Source organism: Emydura macquarii, unplaced genomic scaffold, assembly GCF_026122565.2.
Source record: "Emydura macquarii macquarii isolate MOO-44397 ecotype Brisbane River unplaced genomic scaffold, CSIRO-AGI_Emac_v2 contig_67, whole genome shotgun sequence".
NCBI classification, from domain to species: domain Eukaryota; kingdom Metazoa; phylum Chordata; order Testudines; family Chelidae; genus Emydura; species Emydura macquarii.
The window spans coordinates 421735-439060 of NW_027130204.1; the positions used below are offsets into that span (position 1 = coordinate 421735).

Consider the following 17326-nt stretch of genomic DNA (forward strand, 5'->3'; position numbering starts at 1 on the left):
TGAGCAGCACACTTAAAAATAAGCATTGAGGAGCTAGTGGAGATAAACTCACAAACCAATTCCTCATCCAACTTTGGTCAATGAGGTCACTTCCTATTTCCAGCCTGAGACTCCAAGCTCTTTGGGGCAGGAACTGTCACTGTTTGCACAGTGCCTAGCACAATGAGACCTTGACCTAACTGAGTCCTCCAGATGCTACTGCAATATACATGGCAAACATCATCATCATCCCTGAGGTAAATAGTTATTGCTCATATAAAAAAGGTGTTAGGAAGCTAATGCATTTTTAGCTGTGCTAAAATAACGTAGTAGTTGGAAACAAGAACCTCAATGCCACTCAACCAGTCAGCACTGTGCAGATAGCTACCAAGAGCTCTGGACAATGGACCACTCTGAGATCAGTTTTAGGCCATTTCACTATCAGGTTTTCATTCCTGGCACAATGTGAAGATGGAAAGGCACAAACTAAAAGTGCTGTTTAGATTTTTTAAACTGGTCCCATTTAGTTCTCATTTTTAATTCACAGAAACATTTCTGTTGGTCCTTAGCTTTGTGAAGGGTTATTTTAAGCCAGATTTGACACATCTGTGTGTTTAACAATTACTCAGATATCATGACAAAAGCATCTGTTAGTAGAACATTATGATTCTTGTTACGTATGAAATGGTCAAAGATTAGCAGTAACAGAGCAAGTCCAATTATGTTTTATTTTGGGACAATTTAAGTGCCCCACTTAGTGACAAATCCAAAGTTTAGGGACTAATTGCTTTTCAAATTAATGCCAAGATGACTAAAAAATTGTTAAGACAAAACCCTGCCAACCAGAGACATTTTATAAATATGCTCCAGAAAAATATAGGCTCAAACTCACCATAGGCATAAGTGGGTTCAACTAATATCCATTGCTCTACAACACATTCAGATTAAAATCTGATTAACTCTGAACTCTCTGGCCTTTGTCCGTTTTAAGAAAAAGATTTAAATGCATGAAAAGGTAAGTGCCAGGAAGCTGCAAGTCCATGGCAGTATTTGTACATACATTTTTCTAATACTAGTTTTGTTTTAAATCAAATTATAAACATCTGAATACAGAGGTAACAAATACAGACTATGTGTAAACATTACTACTAAAGTATAGCCACATAAATGGATGCATATAATTGTCATTTTTTAATCTGTTGCTTAGCTGAATTTCAGAATCTAAGGACTAGCTTGTGGTGGTGAAGAAAGACTTTAAAATGTTAATTAACAGGAACTAGCACAGCATTGTATGCCTCACAGCTTGCCTGCACAGAGCGTTATTCCAGAATAGCGATCTTTAAATTTATACCCTTTCTTAATCCAAATTAACTTTCAAGTGTAGACAAACCCTCAGTCTGCAGAGTTTAAAAATACCTCAGAAGTGTGAAATTGCCTTCATCCATTTTGGGTATTACTGTTTATTTAAAGCATTAAATAAACATTAATTATTTCATTGCTAATCAATTGATTATACCTCAGAGTACAGAGTCTTTAATCTAGAGCAGGGGTGGCCAAATATACTGACCTTCCGAGACACATACAACAATCTTCCAAACTTTCAAGATCCAGGGCGTGTCTGCTGGTCCTTGAAGCTTCTGTCCCATGAGACGCGCCTGTTGAGGCTTCAGCCCTGCTCCTGCTGAAGCCCCAAGCCTCGGCAGGCACTTCCTGTGGGGCAGAAGGCCCGAGACCCCACTCCTCACAGGGCAGAAGTCTCTAGCCCCACCACCCCACTGCAGGGCAGACGCCCTGAGTCTCTCCACCCCAGTCTGGTAAGTGGAGAATGGGTTGGGGGGTAAGAGGGGCGCGTAGGGCCTCCATGAGCTGCACTTTAACTATAAAAACAGGGCCACATGTAGCTCAAAAGCCACAGTTTGGGCACCCTGGTCTATAGGAAAAATTTTGAATAAGTGATACATTCATGTACAGTAAATGTGCTTAAAATAATTTTCATTTATTAAAACTGCAACTTTTTCTAATGAGTGTTGTACCTGTAACAGTGCCAAAAAATCTTCTACAGTACAACCTGTTATTGTGCTAATGATACATATTAATTCACTAGAACTCTAGTGTAACAGATGCAGTCTGCCAATTCAAACCCTTGTCGTTTTTACACATCAATTTCTTCACTGAAATGTCACTATTAAAGATTTAGTTTGTCAAATAAATTAAATAATTTGAATACCTAAAATCTCTATAAAAGGATAAGCTGATACTAATGCAATACTTCCCAAACGTTTTGAATAAAGATATTCATATGGGGTTTCGTTCTTGTAATACAATCATTCTAATGTTGTCTGGAGTGGCCCATAGTCATAATAGATTAAAAAAAGTGCAGTTATACTATACACATAATAGCATTAGCAAACTTAGAAGATGTTTGTATAGATTTGGAAGTGAAAAACTGCCTTGTGTATATAGTTTCATCATCCGACAGAGAAAGTTGATTTGGTAAGAAGGAACTGGAGAGTTTGGGTGTGAGGAGAGTAAAGGGGTTGAATGAATTAAAAAATTGCTAAAGCCACTTTGCCTCCTCTGGTATCAGCAACATTGGCAGCCTCAGTTAAGATGTACCATTAGTATTTTAACTACCATATGAAATAAACATATTCTGAGAAAGATTACAGGAGAGGTAGCATGGTGTTGTGCTTAAGGCAGTGAACTGGGATACAGGTGATGAGAATTCAATTCCCAGCTCTGTCAAAAACTCTGTCTGGCTTTAGGCAAATCACTTCATCTCTGTGCCTCACCTGCAATATAGGTTGCTTTCTCCTCTCATCCTATATCTATTTACAATAAACTCTTTGGGGCAGGGACTCTTACTATGCATTGTTCAGCACCTAACAGACTATGTCTCTGATCTCTAATACATTTAATAAATAGTTAATGCTGACATTTAAATTTTCATTTTTAGGCTTAAGCTTTGTCTAACTGGAATTGCCCCGATTAGTCTCCTATGTAGTCCACACAAGCGCACACACCTAGTCTAGACATGATAAACCTCTATAGAGCCACAATTTGCAATAGTGTGACTTATCCCAGTTTCAAGCAGGGGCAAATTCCATTGACAAAAAGCAGTGTTGCTCATCTCATTAGGGATTTATGACCACCAGAAGCTGTAATTGATGCAAATCCCCAGTGCAGATTTGGGTTACCACCCCAGTGTGACATTCATACATCCAAACACGATCTTCAGGTTGTCTGACAACTCAAAAACACTACACTTGTTTCAATAGCATAAGAGCTACTTTTTTATTATTATTTTCAAAAGCTTATATTGTGGTACATAATTTTGCAGCAAAGGGTGGATTCTAGGGTAAATTCCACAGCATCACAAAATAATGAGCTCTGGTTATCCCTGTTCCATGAATAGAGCACTTAAGTTTGTGTGTCATATCAGTGTCTTTCACAAACACTGTCATTTGATGCAATTTCTCTCATCTCAACCAAGGGAAACAAAAAGGACAAATCCAAAATCCATCTTAATTGGGCAGACTCAAAGCTTTCCGCAACACTGATTTAAAGAGATATTGATCAGCAATAATTATTGAGCTTTTATAGAACACTGAGGTTTCCCCCTAAACATACATTAGAAAGTCTGATCTGTTAACTAGGGATTTAGTTAAGAACATAAGAACGGCCACACTGGGTCAGACCAATGGTCCATCTAGCCCAGTATCCTGTCTTCTGACAGTGGCCAATACCAGGTACTTCAGAGGGAATGAAAGGAACAGGTCATCAAGTAATCCATCCTGTCAGCCATTCCCAGCCTCTGGCAAACAGCAATCCCTGCCTATCCTCACTAACAGCCATTGATAGACATATCCTACATGAAATTATCTAGATCTTTTTTGAACCGTGTTATTAGTCTTGGCCTTCACAACATCCTCTGGCAAGGCGTTCCACAGGCTGACGGTGTGCTGTGTGAAGAAATACTTCCTTTTGTTCGTTTTAAACCTGCTGCCTATTAACACAAAAACTAGAGGTCACCAAATGAAATTATGAGAAGGAGTAAATAACACTTCCTTATTTACTTTCTCCACACCAGTCATGATTTTATAGACCTCTATCATATTCATCTTTAGTCCTCTCTTTTCCAAACTGAAAAGTCCCCGTTTTATTACTCTCTCTTCATAGGGAAACTGTTCCATACGCCTAATCATTTTTGTTGACCTTTCCTGTACCTTTTCCAATTGCAATATATCTTTTTTGAGATGGGGCGACAAGACCTGCATGCTATACTCAAAATGTGGGCATACCATGGATTTATAAAGAGGCAATAAGATATTTTCCTGTCTTATCCATCCCTCTCCTCATGACTCCCAACATTCTGTTAGCTTTTTTGAATGCTACTGCACACTGAGTGAATGTTTTCAGAGAACTATCCACAATGACTCCAAGATCTCTTTCTTGAGATATTTCTTGAGCTAATTTAGACCCCATCATTTTATATGTATAGTTGGGATTATATTTCCCAATGTGCTTTACTTTGCATTTACCAACATTGAAGCTCATCTGCCATTTTGTTGCCTGGTAACCGTTTTATGAGCTCCCTTTAACTCTTCACACACTGTTTTAGACTTAACTATCTTGAGTAGTTTTGTATCATCTGCAAATTTTGGCACCTCATGGTTTACTCCTTTTTTCCCAAATCATTTATGAATATTTTGAACAGTACTGGTCCCAGTACAGACCCCTGGGGGACACCCCTATTTACCTCTCCATTCTGAAAACTGACCATTTATTCCTACCCTTTATTTCCTATCTTTTAACCTGATATCAAAATGATATGATCTGATCTCAAAATGCTTCAAGGAAATTGGTGTAGCTGTAGAGCTGTTTCAGGTACTCATGCCAATGTTTAAGCACCTAAGTAAGCGTTTATTTTCGGAAGTGCTATGAATTCAGCAGCTCCCATTTACTTCAATGGGAGATGTTGGATTTTCAGCACCTGGCAATCAGCTTCTTAGAGAACCTACATATGCATGTAGGTGCCTAAAATTAGGTTTTTATTTATGAAAATCTTTGCCTCAATTTCATTCTACTCTTATTTGGACTACTTCAAAAAATCAACACTTTATTTACATTAGAATAGATTTTTGCTGCTAGGAGGCATTCTGATTCATTACATACAATCCAATTGTATCTTTATGAAAACGTTAATATGAATTACTTAATCCAAGAACAAGATCCACCATTAAAAATTCATCCAAAAGTTGAGGTGGTCAGGATGCATTTAAACACAAAAGCAAGAAGAAATTCAGTACCAAAAATGTTTAACACCACAAAACCAGATCTCAAATGCACTCTCCAACTTTTCAAGCCTCCATTTCCCAGCTACAGGATATCAAACTCAACAACATAAGTGTAGATAGTGGCATGTGGGTTGTGTTGTATTTGTATGATAACCCTTTTGAGAAATATTTCTGAACCTGTAAAAATAAGATCTTCAATACATTTTATGTTTTTAATTTATGGTCACTGTGTGCTAATGGTTACAAACAATTTCCTTGTTATTTGAAAAGCCTTCAGTCAACATATTATTTATATAATTTATCTATACCAGTCATACATTCAAATTTAAAGAATAATAGTCTTTTTAGTACCTTAAGTCACAGATCAAATATGATTAAGAGAGAGTTTAATTATGTTCAGATTTAAATTCATGATCCAATGCTAAACACATTAAAGCCATCTCCTGATACAGAAGTAGCCACAAAACAGATTATTGTTTGGGATTATTGTCTTAATCTTTTATTATCAGGACACAGACTGTCAGGGACAAATTAGAAATACACAGAGACAGCATCCTAGCTCTCTCACACATGCATTTACTCATCTGCTGGCTATTCTGCACCATCTGCTTTCCACTTAACATCTAATCCATACCAGCTTCCTTTAGGAGCTGAATCCACTACAGGTATGATACTGATTTGTAACGCAGACAAGGAAGTGCCAAAGTATTAGGCACTCAAAGAACATGAAGAGGGAAAAGGGTGAAGATGGGGCACTGAATAGTGAACTTCAGGTTTGCACCCTGAAGTTTACCTGCTGGTTCACAAACTAGTAACTGAACAAGGGGCACATCAGTTTCCCTATTCTTATGCAAGTGGAAGCCAGAGCTACCAAGTAAAATACAATTCAGTACAATTAAAGGTTGTGACCAGGATCTCAAAATAGTGCCTCCAGATCATTTAGTACTCTGCACTCATCATGCTGCCTGCAGATCCTCCTTTGTCACTGCTCCAGAGGAGCAACCACAGTCCACCCTGGCTAGTCAGAACCTCAACCCATTACCCCCAACTGCTAAAAGAGGGAAGGGTATTGCAATTTTAACCAAGATGCTGTCCCTGGAACAAGTTTGGGAGACCAGGTGGTTTTGAAGAACAGTCCATCTTTTGTATCAGGTTCTGCCTGATAGAGACATGAATTAGAAGCATCACACACAGCCTTTAGCTGATGAAGGAAAGAGCTTTGCTGATTTCCTCCAAATCCCCTCTAAAGATTCCTGGGTACTGCAAGGGGGGCAAATTTCCATTACCCTACTGATCCCAAAAAGCTCTTGGCTATTGTGAGAAAGAGGATTCCTCTACTCTACAGTAGTCCCAAACTTTTTTTGTAAGCTCTCTGCTGCTGTTCAGAGCTCTCTCTGACAACAGCATAAAAATAACATGATTTTCTGACACCTTTATTACTGCCTTCAGGATTATGAATAGCAGCAATTAAACTGACTAGTTAACTTCATTTTGCTGCAGCTTGATAATATATAAACAGAAGCAGCAGCAGCACTGGAGTTTTGCCCGCAGATTAAGACAGACAGTATTATCTAGGTTTGTATTTTGGATGGTAGGTTCTTTCACCATCTTAAAATATTCTAGCTTTTAAGCAAAACTGTTTTCCATGCAAGCTGATGAATTAATCTCCACACACACAGACAGCTTTCCACTGACTAGCTTTGAGTAGATTTTTCAAGCCTTAGTTACATGAAGAAAGTTTATAACAAACAATGAAAGATCCCAGTACATCTGTTCCAGCAATTTTAAAGGGAAACAATACTGGGAATGTATCAGATTATCTTGCTAAAGTCAGAATGTTATTCCTCTTAAGTACATAAATGTCCCTTCTTTAGTATTGGGAGGGGGGGGGGGCAGGAGGAGGTAGGGAAAAAAAGCTTATATAGCAAAGAATAAGGTTTCCAGTAATCAATGTAATTCCAGTAATTTATGGATCCCAGAGAGTGGGGCTTCCGAAAGAGTCAGGTGGGAGCTCTGTTTCTTTGACCTCAGTGCCCTTAGCAAGGTTATCTTAAATCTGAGAATTCTCTTACTCTAGGAACCCTTTTTGGCATGTGCAGAGTATGAATTGTAACTAACTACTCCCTTTTTTTTTTTTTAAGCTAAGTCACTACAGTGCTGTCTTTCCAAGCCTTACCTAGAAGAGAGACCACCCATTTATCCACCGATCCAAAGTGGCTTAGTAAATAAATAGAGTTTATCCATTGAAAAGGAAAAACCTAATTTGTTTTTCTCCCTCTTCTCAGCCAGGGATGTAAGAGCTACCTTACCTAACAGAGGAAATGGTAGTGGTTTCCTCTTCCAAGTTTGAGTCTGACTTGTCAAGTGAACCATTACTACCTGTGACAGTGACTGCCATCAAACAACCACAGCTAATTTAAAAATCCACATGTGCAGAAATGAGCAGTCAAGTCAAATAGTGAAGCAGATTGGGTCATTTTGCTGTATACGTCAGCTAAATTGTATTTTGGGGATTCACTCCAGGGAAATAGATCAATTTACGTAAAGGCTTTTGCATAGCCTTGGGAGCTTCAGTTAGATTTTGGCAGTACACAAGACTCTGGCACACTGTACTCCTTCTGCATTTTAGCTCTTCTTAAAGAGACAACTTAAATTGCAAATAACAACTGGCACCATACATAATTAAGACTGAAATATTAAGTCCTCTTTTTGCTATATTGACTTATTGAATTTTTAAGTCCAGCAAACAAACAAAAACATCTATGAAGTCAGTTTCACTTTCAGATTCTTAGCGTTGTAATATTGGAGTTTCTAGCCCTCATGGGCTAATAATAAATCTGCAAACACAACAAGAACCTAAACGAATGCAGTGTTGCCTTTCCAAGTTAGCTGGCAGACTGCTTAAGTGTGTTTGTGGCTGCTGAGACATGACAACACTATGCTGAGTGAGCAGTCAGTTTTACTGGTGTTATGAAGAACCCTGTGAGCAGCAAGTGAAAGTGTAACCACTCCTCTGAGTTTCCAGCTGCTGCCTGGGAAAGCAATTACAGAAGAAGGTAGTAGAGCTATTCATGCAGGAAGACGGCCCAAAAAGGCTGAAGAGAGAGCAACAGAGACCATTCAGAGCCAGAATGTTGTGGTGGAAAGTTTGAATAGTAGAATCCTTTCCCCCACTGCAGACCCTCAGCTGGTAAGTGTGTCATGTTAGATGGAAGGAAAGGAGGAGAATGTGCAAGAAAACTCCTCCTTTCCAATAGCCAAAGAAGAGAGAAAAGAGCCTCTATTTTCCAGCCACCTAAAAGCAAGAAGTCCATTATGAAAATGGAGCCACCATAGCACAGTCCAATGACAATGACGAAAAGATATTCCTTGCACCTTCCACCTTCCCAGCAGTTGTGAGGCTAACCTCCTCAACAGTATGCTGTCTTCGGACTTCCTGTGTACCTTCCCTACTCCCATCTATATCTGCTTTATGCTGATATATTTAGTCCTCTAAGGAGAAATTTAGTATATTTTTCATGTAGGTTTGTCGCAGTTTCTCACTAGTCAATAAAATGCTTTGAAACTTAAACCATGCACACTCGTCTGTATCGCTTAGTTTATCAGACCAAGCTGCTCTGTGAACTCTAAGTTATGAAGATTTATCAGACAAGTTAAGATCCGTTATGCTAAAAAGCTGACCTGCCTCAGAAATCCATCTTTTTTTCTTTTCCAAAAAAGATATTTCCTGATACTGAAAGGATATTAAAACACCAATGATATATTGTTAGATTTACAGTACACATGTGGCTTTCCATTATTTTTCTTAAGCAACTGCTTGTGTACCGTCAGTCTAGCAAGAAGTCATTATGCTTTGTGTCTCTAAAGATACCATCAGCAATTAATTATCAGTTTTACAGAAGATTGCAAAAAACCCTTTCAAAGTGGGTCTTCTAGAATATTAGGTGAGTTTTGTAGCCTAATTTTAAAAGTCTTCAACACAAGTTACACGTAACCTACGTGTTGTGCAATTTCACATTTAGTTTTAGAGATTCACTGTAGAAGTTAGTAGTTCATACAATCTCCAATCAGAAAAGGCAGTAAGACATTATCCTGTTCATCATTTGTTTTAAGTTTAGTAGTCCCATTATCTCTTTCTATTAAGATTAAACACTTTCCAGTTAAATTAACTGTAAATTTCTCCATGTAATTTCCCTCCCCTAAACCCAGTTCCAATTTATTTTTAACTTTATATGCAATAAAGGTTCACACATTGCATGTATAAAGACAAATTAATGATAGCAATGCTTTCAAGTCTGAATAATTATAGAATGCAGATGTGTCATTTTTAGTTTTTCAATTTTGTGTTTTATCAACTTTTATTTTTATAAAAATACTGGGCAAAAAAGTCAATAGTAAAGCTTTTACAACTGGAAACCTAAACAAGAGGGGTATAACATTCAACATTTATTTTGGACAGGACTTTCAAAAGTGCTGAACCACCACAGCTCCTATTGACCTCAGGAGGAGCTGCATGTGCTCAGCACACTTGAAAAATTTGGTCACATTAATATCCACAATTCTCAGTTACAAGTTCCACCTTTATTATGCTGAAGAAGGTCTGGGACAGGCCCACAGTTCGTGTCTACCCTACTAACAAAAACAGCAATAATTCCAATTTTACATATCAATAAGATTAGTATGCCACAATACAGAAGTTTAAAGAGTAAGATAAAAGCTATAGAATGTGTTCTGTTCTACAAAAAAAAGTTTTCCTTCAAATCAACCTCAATACATTGTTTATATTCTATACTAAGTTTTTCTATAGGGGATATATGGCTAAATATCTCAGACGTCCTAACTGCCCTGATTGCAATAATACAGAAAAGCAAAGAGAAGTCCCTCTAATATATACCTGTACCAACATGTGATATTGAGCAGTTATTTTATATGTACTCTGTACATAAATTAAGAGCTGCGCTATTATATTTTGAAAAGATTTTAATCTTTAGTAAATAAAAGCCATATACTTTCACACCAAACAGTCTTTAATTTTCTTCAGCACTGTCCATTTTCAACATTTGCATGGTTATAATCAGTTACCTCAAAAGTTTATTAGCTGCTGCAAGGAAATATCTTAATTAAGGGGTGAATCAGACACACAAAGAAATTCAGAGTGTTTATTACAAATGGTTTCTTAAAGGCCTGTTTTCATACAGTGTTATAACCAACAATGAGAAATCTACTAGTTACGGGAACTGTCTGTTTCTCCTACCCAGGAGTATCTAATTCAGAGATTAAATGTAGGGGATTCTTTAGTATGATTTAGAATGCTTACCTTTAAATTTAATGTCCAGACCACTAAATTCCAATTCAACTCCTTGAAGTGCTTCTCCTAGTGTTTCATGGTAATGACTGATGCTTTTTTTTGACCCCACACAGAAGGGAAGAGAGAAGTATTTGTATGTCTCTTGGCGATTGTGGTAAGGTCCTACTGTATTCATCCATAGAACGACTTCTTCCTTATCTTGATACTGAAAGAAAGCGTATTGAAACACATGAGAAGCCTATCAAAATAAAATTAAGCATATCCAGTCTTCATTTTATTTAGAGAAGCAGCAATATATTTGGGGAATTCAAAAAGGAGAGGGGATCATTTCTGCCTGCTTCTCTTAGGCATTTAAACAGATATTTGCATACAAATATGAAGCATCAGTGGCCCTTCACAGGTAACATTCAGAGAAACTGAAAGTCTAGTAACTTACAGAAAGCACTGAAGAGAAACTCCTTTATGGCAAGTTTATACAATAGCCATTACAAAAGATAAAGATTGCATACAGTGCAGAGATTGTACCCTGGCAGAACACAAGCACCCTCCTGATTAATAACTAGAAGTAGCAAATGAGGCTAGCCCTCTCAACAGAGTTTTGCTCTGAATTTCTCCATGAAAGCACATAAAACCTCATCTGTCTTGCAGCTATCTCTGGCCAATAAATGTAGTCCCCCAGCTAGTAGCTGTCTAATAAGTTTTTTCAAGCCCTATCATAATAATTTTAACATTCAATATATGCATTCCTCAGATAAAAGCCTCCATTAATATACAGGTGTTGGGATGGACTCACAAAAATAAAAATCCAAGTGTTTAAGTTATCATGCATGATACACTTTGTAAAGTATTAACCTTGACTAGTTTTTTTTTGTTGTGCTTTTAAAAGCCTTTACACGACTAACAAGCAGTTTACCTCTAGCCTTTTCCCCCCACTTCAATATATTGGTGACTACTACATCAATCCATGAAAGCACAAGTCCAGTTTTCAAGCCAGGAATAGGAGCATGTAACTGTATTTGCACATGACAAATCCAATTTTCAGTCCTACTTCAGAGCTAAAATTCAGGCCCCATAAATATGCAAGAATAAAGTGCTCTCAAAAGACTGAGTTGTGCACAAACGGAACAAATATTCATAAGTTGCTCTGAGTGAAAAGGGGAATCAAATGTCAATTAGACATAAGTGCATTTTTTATTGTGCAGTCAAGGTAACTGGTGGATAGAATTATACAGTTTTCATTTCGACAAATGAACAAAGGTCCTTAAATACACTTATTATGAATAGTCAGTCATCATACTGATAGTTGGGCCTACAAATAATTAGCTACATACCCACATGGACAGTGCTGCAACTGCTTGAGGCACAAGTGCTTAAAATATGTTTTATTCTGATTTATGCATTTAAGTCATTGTGTTTTGAGAAAAGATTTAATCCTTTCATTCCATCATGTCACTTTAGTAACAAGTCAAAGCTGCTTATAAAAGAGAACAAGGCTCTCCATTATACTACACCTGCAGCAACCAATGATTAATATCTGGTCAGTTTCAGTACCACAACATTCCCAGCAATAATACTGACCAATTATTTGTCAGTTTCACTGAACTACTTGGGAAGGCAGCAGCAGTATGCAGGAGATTTTAGGGGTGGGAAGAAGAGATGATGAGGGAGCAAAGAAAAACCACACAATACATGGGAGAGAAAGCTAGAAGGTTCCCTCTCTCTACGACGAACCTGAAAGGTTATATTGGTGTAGCATAACAATCCATCCTTGCAGGAAGCTGGGGAGGGAAGATAGCTCCTCTCACTCAGCAACTGAAGTGAGCATTAGACTCCTCACCAAGTTCCTGATCCTGCTAGAAGACTGGCAGGCTATATCCCCATCTTCCTCTTCTTTTGTAATACCTGACTTGACTTTTGTAGCATCCTCTGGCTAGTAAGTACTTTTTGAGTAAATGTTCAAGTACTCAAAGTGTTATCCGTCAAGATCCAATTTCAGTACTGTTTCTCTCATGCATTGGGTGATGACATGCTGACATGTAAACAGAACTGCATTCTTTGTACAACTTTCAGTACTGTATTATGTTAATTTTCTTAAACTTATGAACTCATCTTCCATGGCGAGTGAAGAGAAAAAAAATGAACTCCCGTTTTAATAATGTACTTATTTGCAGGCAGTCTGTTACTGAATGGGGATCGCTTTTTTTTTTTTTTTTTTAAAGCATTCCAGGTCACCTTTAAAATGAATTAAACCAATTGTATAGTATAAGTAAGTATTAAAACAAGACATTAGAGTTCTGTTTTCTTGTTCAAATATAAATGTTAATTTAAAAAACTGCCAGACTGACAGGCCTAGTGAGTGAATTCCTCCATTCATCCTCAGAACAGATTATCGACTAATTATGTGACTAGACGGTAAACTCTTTGGGTCATGGATTCGCTTATTGTATTTATAAGTACTCAGCATAATGGGAGCATGATCTCAACAACGGCTTCCAGATGTCACCATAAAACAAATAAAAAAAACAGATACATGGGTAGTGAAAGGATGTAGTTTTCTCAAACACCCCAAAGTGCCATCATCTTGCTCTAGGGAGAGAGGACTCAACTAAGCATGAAGGGAATTCAGTATATGGACACTCCATCCCTTGCCTCTCAGCTGAGAGGTATGACATCGAGTTATGGTGGAATGATGTTGACCATTCAGTGGGAGACTGTGAAATGAGTTATCAATTTTAGTCTTAGGTCACTGAATAAGCAAATTAAGAGATAAAGTCTTCCCCTGCCTCACTTCACATTGTGTTGCCTCTCATAAAAGAGGTGAGAAAATCTAGAGTATCAGATTCCACTGAGTTTCCTGCACAGTCCTTACCTTATTTAAGCCACATATATATTTATTGTAGCATGGATCAAGGATATTTTAAATTTAAATCAGATTTAAAAAAAAAATTAAATCAATAAAATACTACATTTCACTCTCATTTAAAAAATAACAGTTGCAATTAAATCTCATCACAAACATGCTAAACCTACACTTACAATCTCATAAAATGAATTAATGGCTCTAGTCTGTCCAGCCTAACTACCAGCTCTTGCTTCTCGAAAGTTCTGGGCTTTCAGTTTCTGTTTCACAGTTTCTGTTTCTCAGCAGACTAAAGTCACACGTGCAAAGAAAGACACAGGATGGATAAGAATGTTGTTATTCTGTGCTTATGTGGTGGTAAAGCTGGGCCAAGCAAGGCAGAGGAGTTAGTGAAGACACTGTCTTAGAGAGACAAAGGACGGAGGCAGAGTAGAAAGGAACAGTGGAGTGGACTGGAAAGAAAATGGGAAGACATTCAGTACCCACAACTTCCTCTATTCCCCCCACACTTTTGCCACAGAAAAACTGTCATGGCTTCTGAGTGTAAGAGACCCTATCTGGGAATATTTTGAAGAAATTCCTTCCCTGGGTAAAAAAAGGAAAACGTGTCAAGTGTAAGCAGTGCAAGAAGGAGATGCAGGGCCTAGTTGCAAGAATGAAACATCATAATGAAAACTGTTTATTGGGAGAAAATTATGTGGATGTAGATGTGGATATGTCTGAAGAACAATGTGGATCAACTGGTCAGTAACTTAAATAATTCACTTTGCAATGCATCATTCTTCAAGATTCTATGCCTTTTAGTATAAGTGTGATTTAATAAGTAAATTCCCAAGCTGTTTGCTATGTTGGATGTTGCTAGAAAAAAAAGTTTATCTTAGCTAATCCTTATAGTTTTTTAATTAGTTAACTAGGTTTAGAATCTATTACCAAGTACATGGTACAGAAAGCTGCAGTAAGAGAAATCTAGAGTCGCCAGTTGCCACTGGGTGTCATTTTCTTATTTTATATTACATAATACATGCCCCTTATTTTTGAACATCATAGCCACAGACCGTAATGGTGATGCCATAAGTCTATTCTCTATTTTACTTCAGCATAACTTAACTTTACCAAGGGAACCCAATCCTATACTTGTTTTCTCAAAAAACAGAAGTGCCAGTGAGCTCTATGGGGTTTACTCCAAAATTAAGTGCACTCTAAGTGCAGTCACTCTTAGCTTTTTTGGTCATTTGGAATCAGATCTGCATCCTGGCTGAAAAAAATGTAAATGATTAACTGAATAATAGAGTGAGAAGAACTGAGAAAAATGACTATTCAAAATCATTTTTGAATGTTGTTTCAGGATCCCATTTAAGCATAAGAGACTTTGACTGTGATTGCCTATCTGCAACAGCTTCAGAGTCACCCATTGGTACTTTTAGCAGCAAAGCTGCACCTAAACGTATTTCACACAACCAAGTATCAGTAGCAAGCAAAAGATTTCAATCATCCAGTAAAACCACCACATGGATGGGTTTGTAGTAAGGACCAGCAAATACCAACAAGATACCATATATGAAAAGATTGCTCGGTTCATTTATGCCACAAATTCTCCTTTTTGCATTGTTAACAATAAACACTTCATTGACATGGTTGAGTCCTTACGACCAGGCTACACTCCACCTGGTAGAGCAGACAGTGGTGGAAGGTTGCTAGATACAGTGTATGAGAAGGAACTTGAACAGTGTGCAAGAAATACTGAGGGGAAATTTGCCAGTTTACACCTTGATGGGTGGAGCAAGGTACACAATGATCCAGTAATATGTGCCTGTATGACAACAGAAGATGGGGTTGCATATCTTTCAGAAACAATAGATATATCGGGAAATGCCCACACGGCAGAATATTTAAAAGAAGTGGCAGTGAAAGCTGTAACAAACTGTGAACAAAAATTCAACTGTCAAGTGCACAGTTTTGTCTCAGACAATGCTGCAAATGTGGTAAAGATGAGAAGATACTTAGAAGAAGAAGCGGAAGGATGTTCCTTAATAACATATGGCTGCAGTGCCCATTTAGCATCTTTTAGCCAAAGACTTAAATAAGTCTTTGCCAGAAATAAAAGAAAATGTTGAAGTCGCAAAATACTTCCATAACAACCATTCTGCTTCAGCTTCACTGAAGAGAGCAGAAGGATCCAAACTAATTCTTCCTCAACATGTTTGATGGAATTCTGTGGTTGATTGTTTTAACAATTTATTAAGAACTGCCCTATTTTCATAAACCTTTGTGAAGAAAAACGTGATAAAACAGATGAAAGTATCTCATCCAAAGTGTCTAACATTGGATTAAAGAGGAATGTAGAGGATATGCTCAGTGTACTGAAGCCTATATCCCATAGCCTTAAACAAACTTTAGAGAAATTGTTGCTGCATTGCTGATGCTGTCGAAATTTGGAAGGCACTTCAAGAGACATTGTAGAAAGAAATACCTCACCAGAAAGTTAAACTGCAGGCAATAAAGAAGCGAATGGATCAAGCACTAAACTCCACCTCATTTTCTTGCAAACATTCTCAACCCCAGATATAAAGGTAGATGCCTAACTTCTGAAGATGATGCTGTTGCTATGGCATGGGCATCTCAAAATCACTCCTCAGTTATGCCAGTCATAATAAATTTCAGCACTGGAGAAGAATCATTTAAACAGTACATGTTTACTGATGATGTTTTGAACAAAGACACTCCCCTGAATTGGTGGAAATCATTAGCCAGGCACCTTGAAACAGAGTTCCTTCACTTGCTAAGTCAACTTTTCACAGCAGTAGTTTCCTCTGCAGGGACAGAGAGAATATTTTCCTCATTTGGTATTATTCACGCAAAGCTAAGAAATTGACTGGGAGTTGAAAAAGCAGGAAAACTCATATTTCTGTTTCAGTCTATCAATAAAAATCACAATGGGAGTGGGGAAAATGAGAGTTAGGCCTGTTCTATACTGGCGACGGAGGTCGACTTAACGTCACTTATGTCGATCTCCTAAAACCTGTGTCTACACTGGCACGGTAGATCCATTGACTTAAAATGTGGCAAAAGTCAACGTAATAAAACCACCTCCACAAGTGGCATAGCACGTAATTCGAATTTCATGGTTTGATTTTGCGTCAGTGTAGACACAGCGTAATGTAATTCAACGTTAATGGCCTCCGGGAGGTATCCCATAATGCCCCATTGTGACAGCTCTGGACATTCACGCTCTGCTATTACATAGCCACGCAAACAGGAAATGGCCCCTCCCCTCATGCCCCAGGAAAATCTAAATTTTCATTTCCTGTGTAGCCAGCATGGAGACAGCTTTGTAGCTGAACTCATCATGGCTACTGCAAAGCCCAAACGCACTCCAGCATGGAATCGGCTTGAGGTCTTAGATATCATCGGTCTGTGGGGCGAGGAGTCTGTTATGGCACAGCTCCGAGCCAGAATGGAATGCGGGTCTGGCTTAGCCTTGTGCACACTAAGGGGAGTATTTTATACATTGTTGCATTTGCTTCAGTTTTCTGGGTCTGTTAACAATGGCAACATTGTGCATTTCTTTTCCTTCTGCAGACACCTCGGCCTTGCCTCCCCCCCACCTCCCAGAAGTGCTGCGGAAAGACTATCGCAGATCAGAAAGAGGGGAAAAAACCCATAGGATGACATGTTTGGCGAGCTCATGGAATACCTCCATGGCCGCTGGGACAGAGCTCTGTCCTAAAATATGGACATGGACAGGGAGAATCAAAGAGCAATGCAGGAGCATGATCGCAGTACCCAGCAAGAGATGCTGAGAATCATGTGTGAGCAGGCAGACATGCTCAGGCAGCTTGTAGAGCTTCAGGAGGAGCAGCAGCCGGACAGAGCCCCACTGCA

At 38.2% G+C, this 17326-nt stretch overlaps 1 protein-coding gene across 1 annotated transcript in view; it reads right to left on the reverse strand.

The window, feature by feature from the left end:
• Window positions 1-17326, reverse strand: part of TM9SF3 (transmembrane 9 superfamily member 3) — a 92167-nt gene that overhangs the window by 61298 nt on the left and 13543 nt on the right. The window contains exon 2 of the mRNA XM_067535133.1: window positions 10594-10789. Within this exon, the coding sequence (XP_067391234.1) occupies window positions 10594-10789 (196 nt within the window). The remainder of the gene's footprint in view (window positions 1-10593; window positions 10790-17326) is intronic.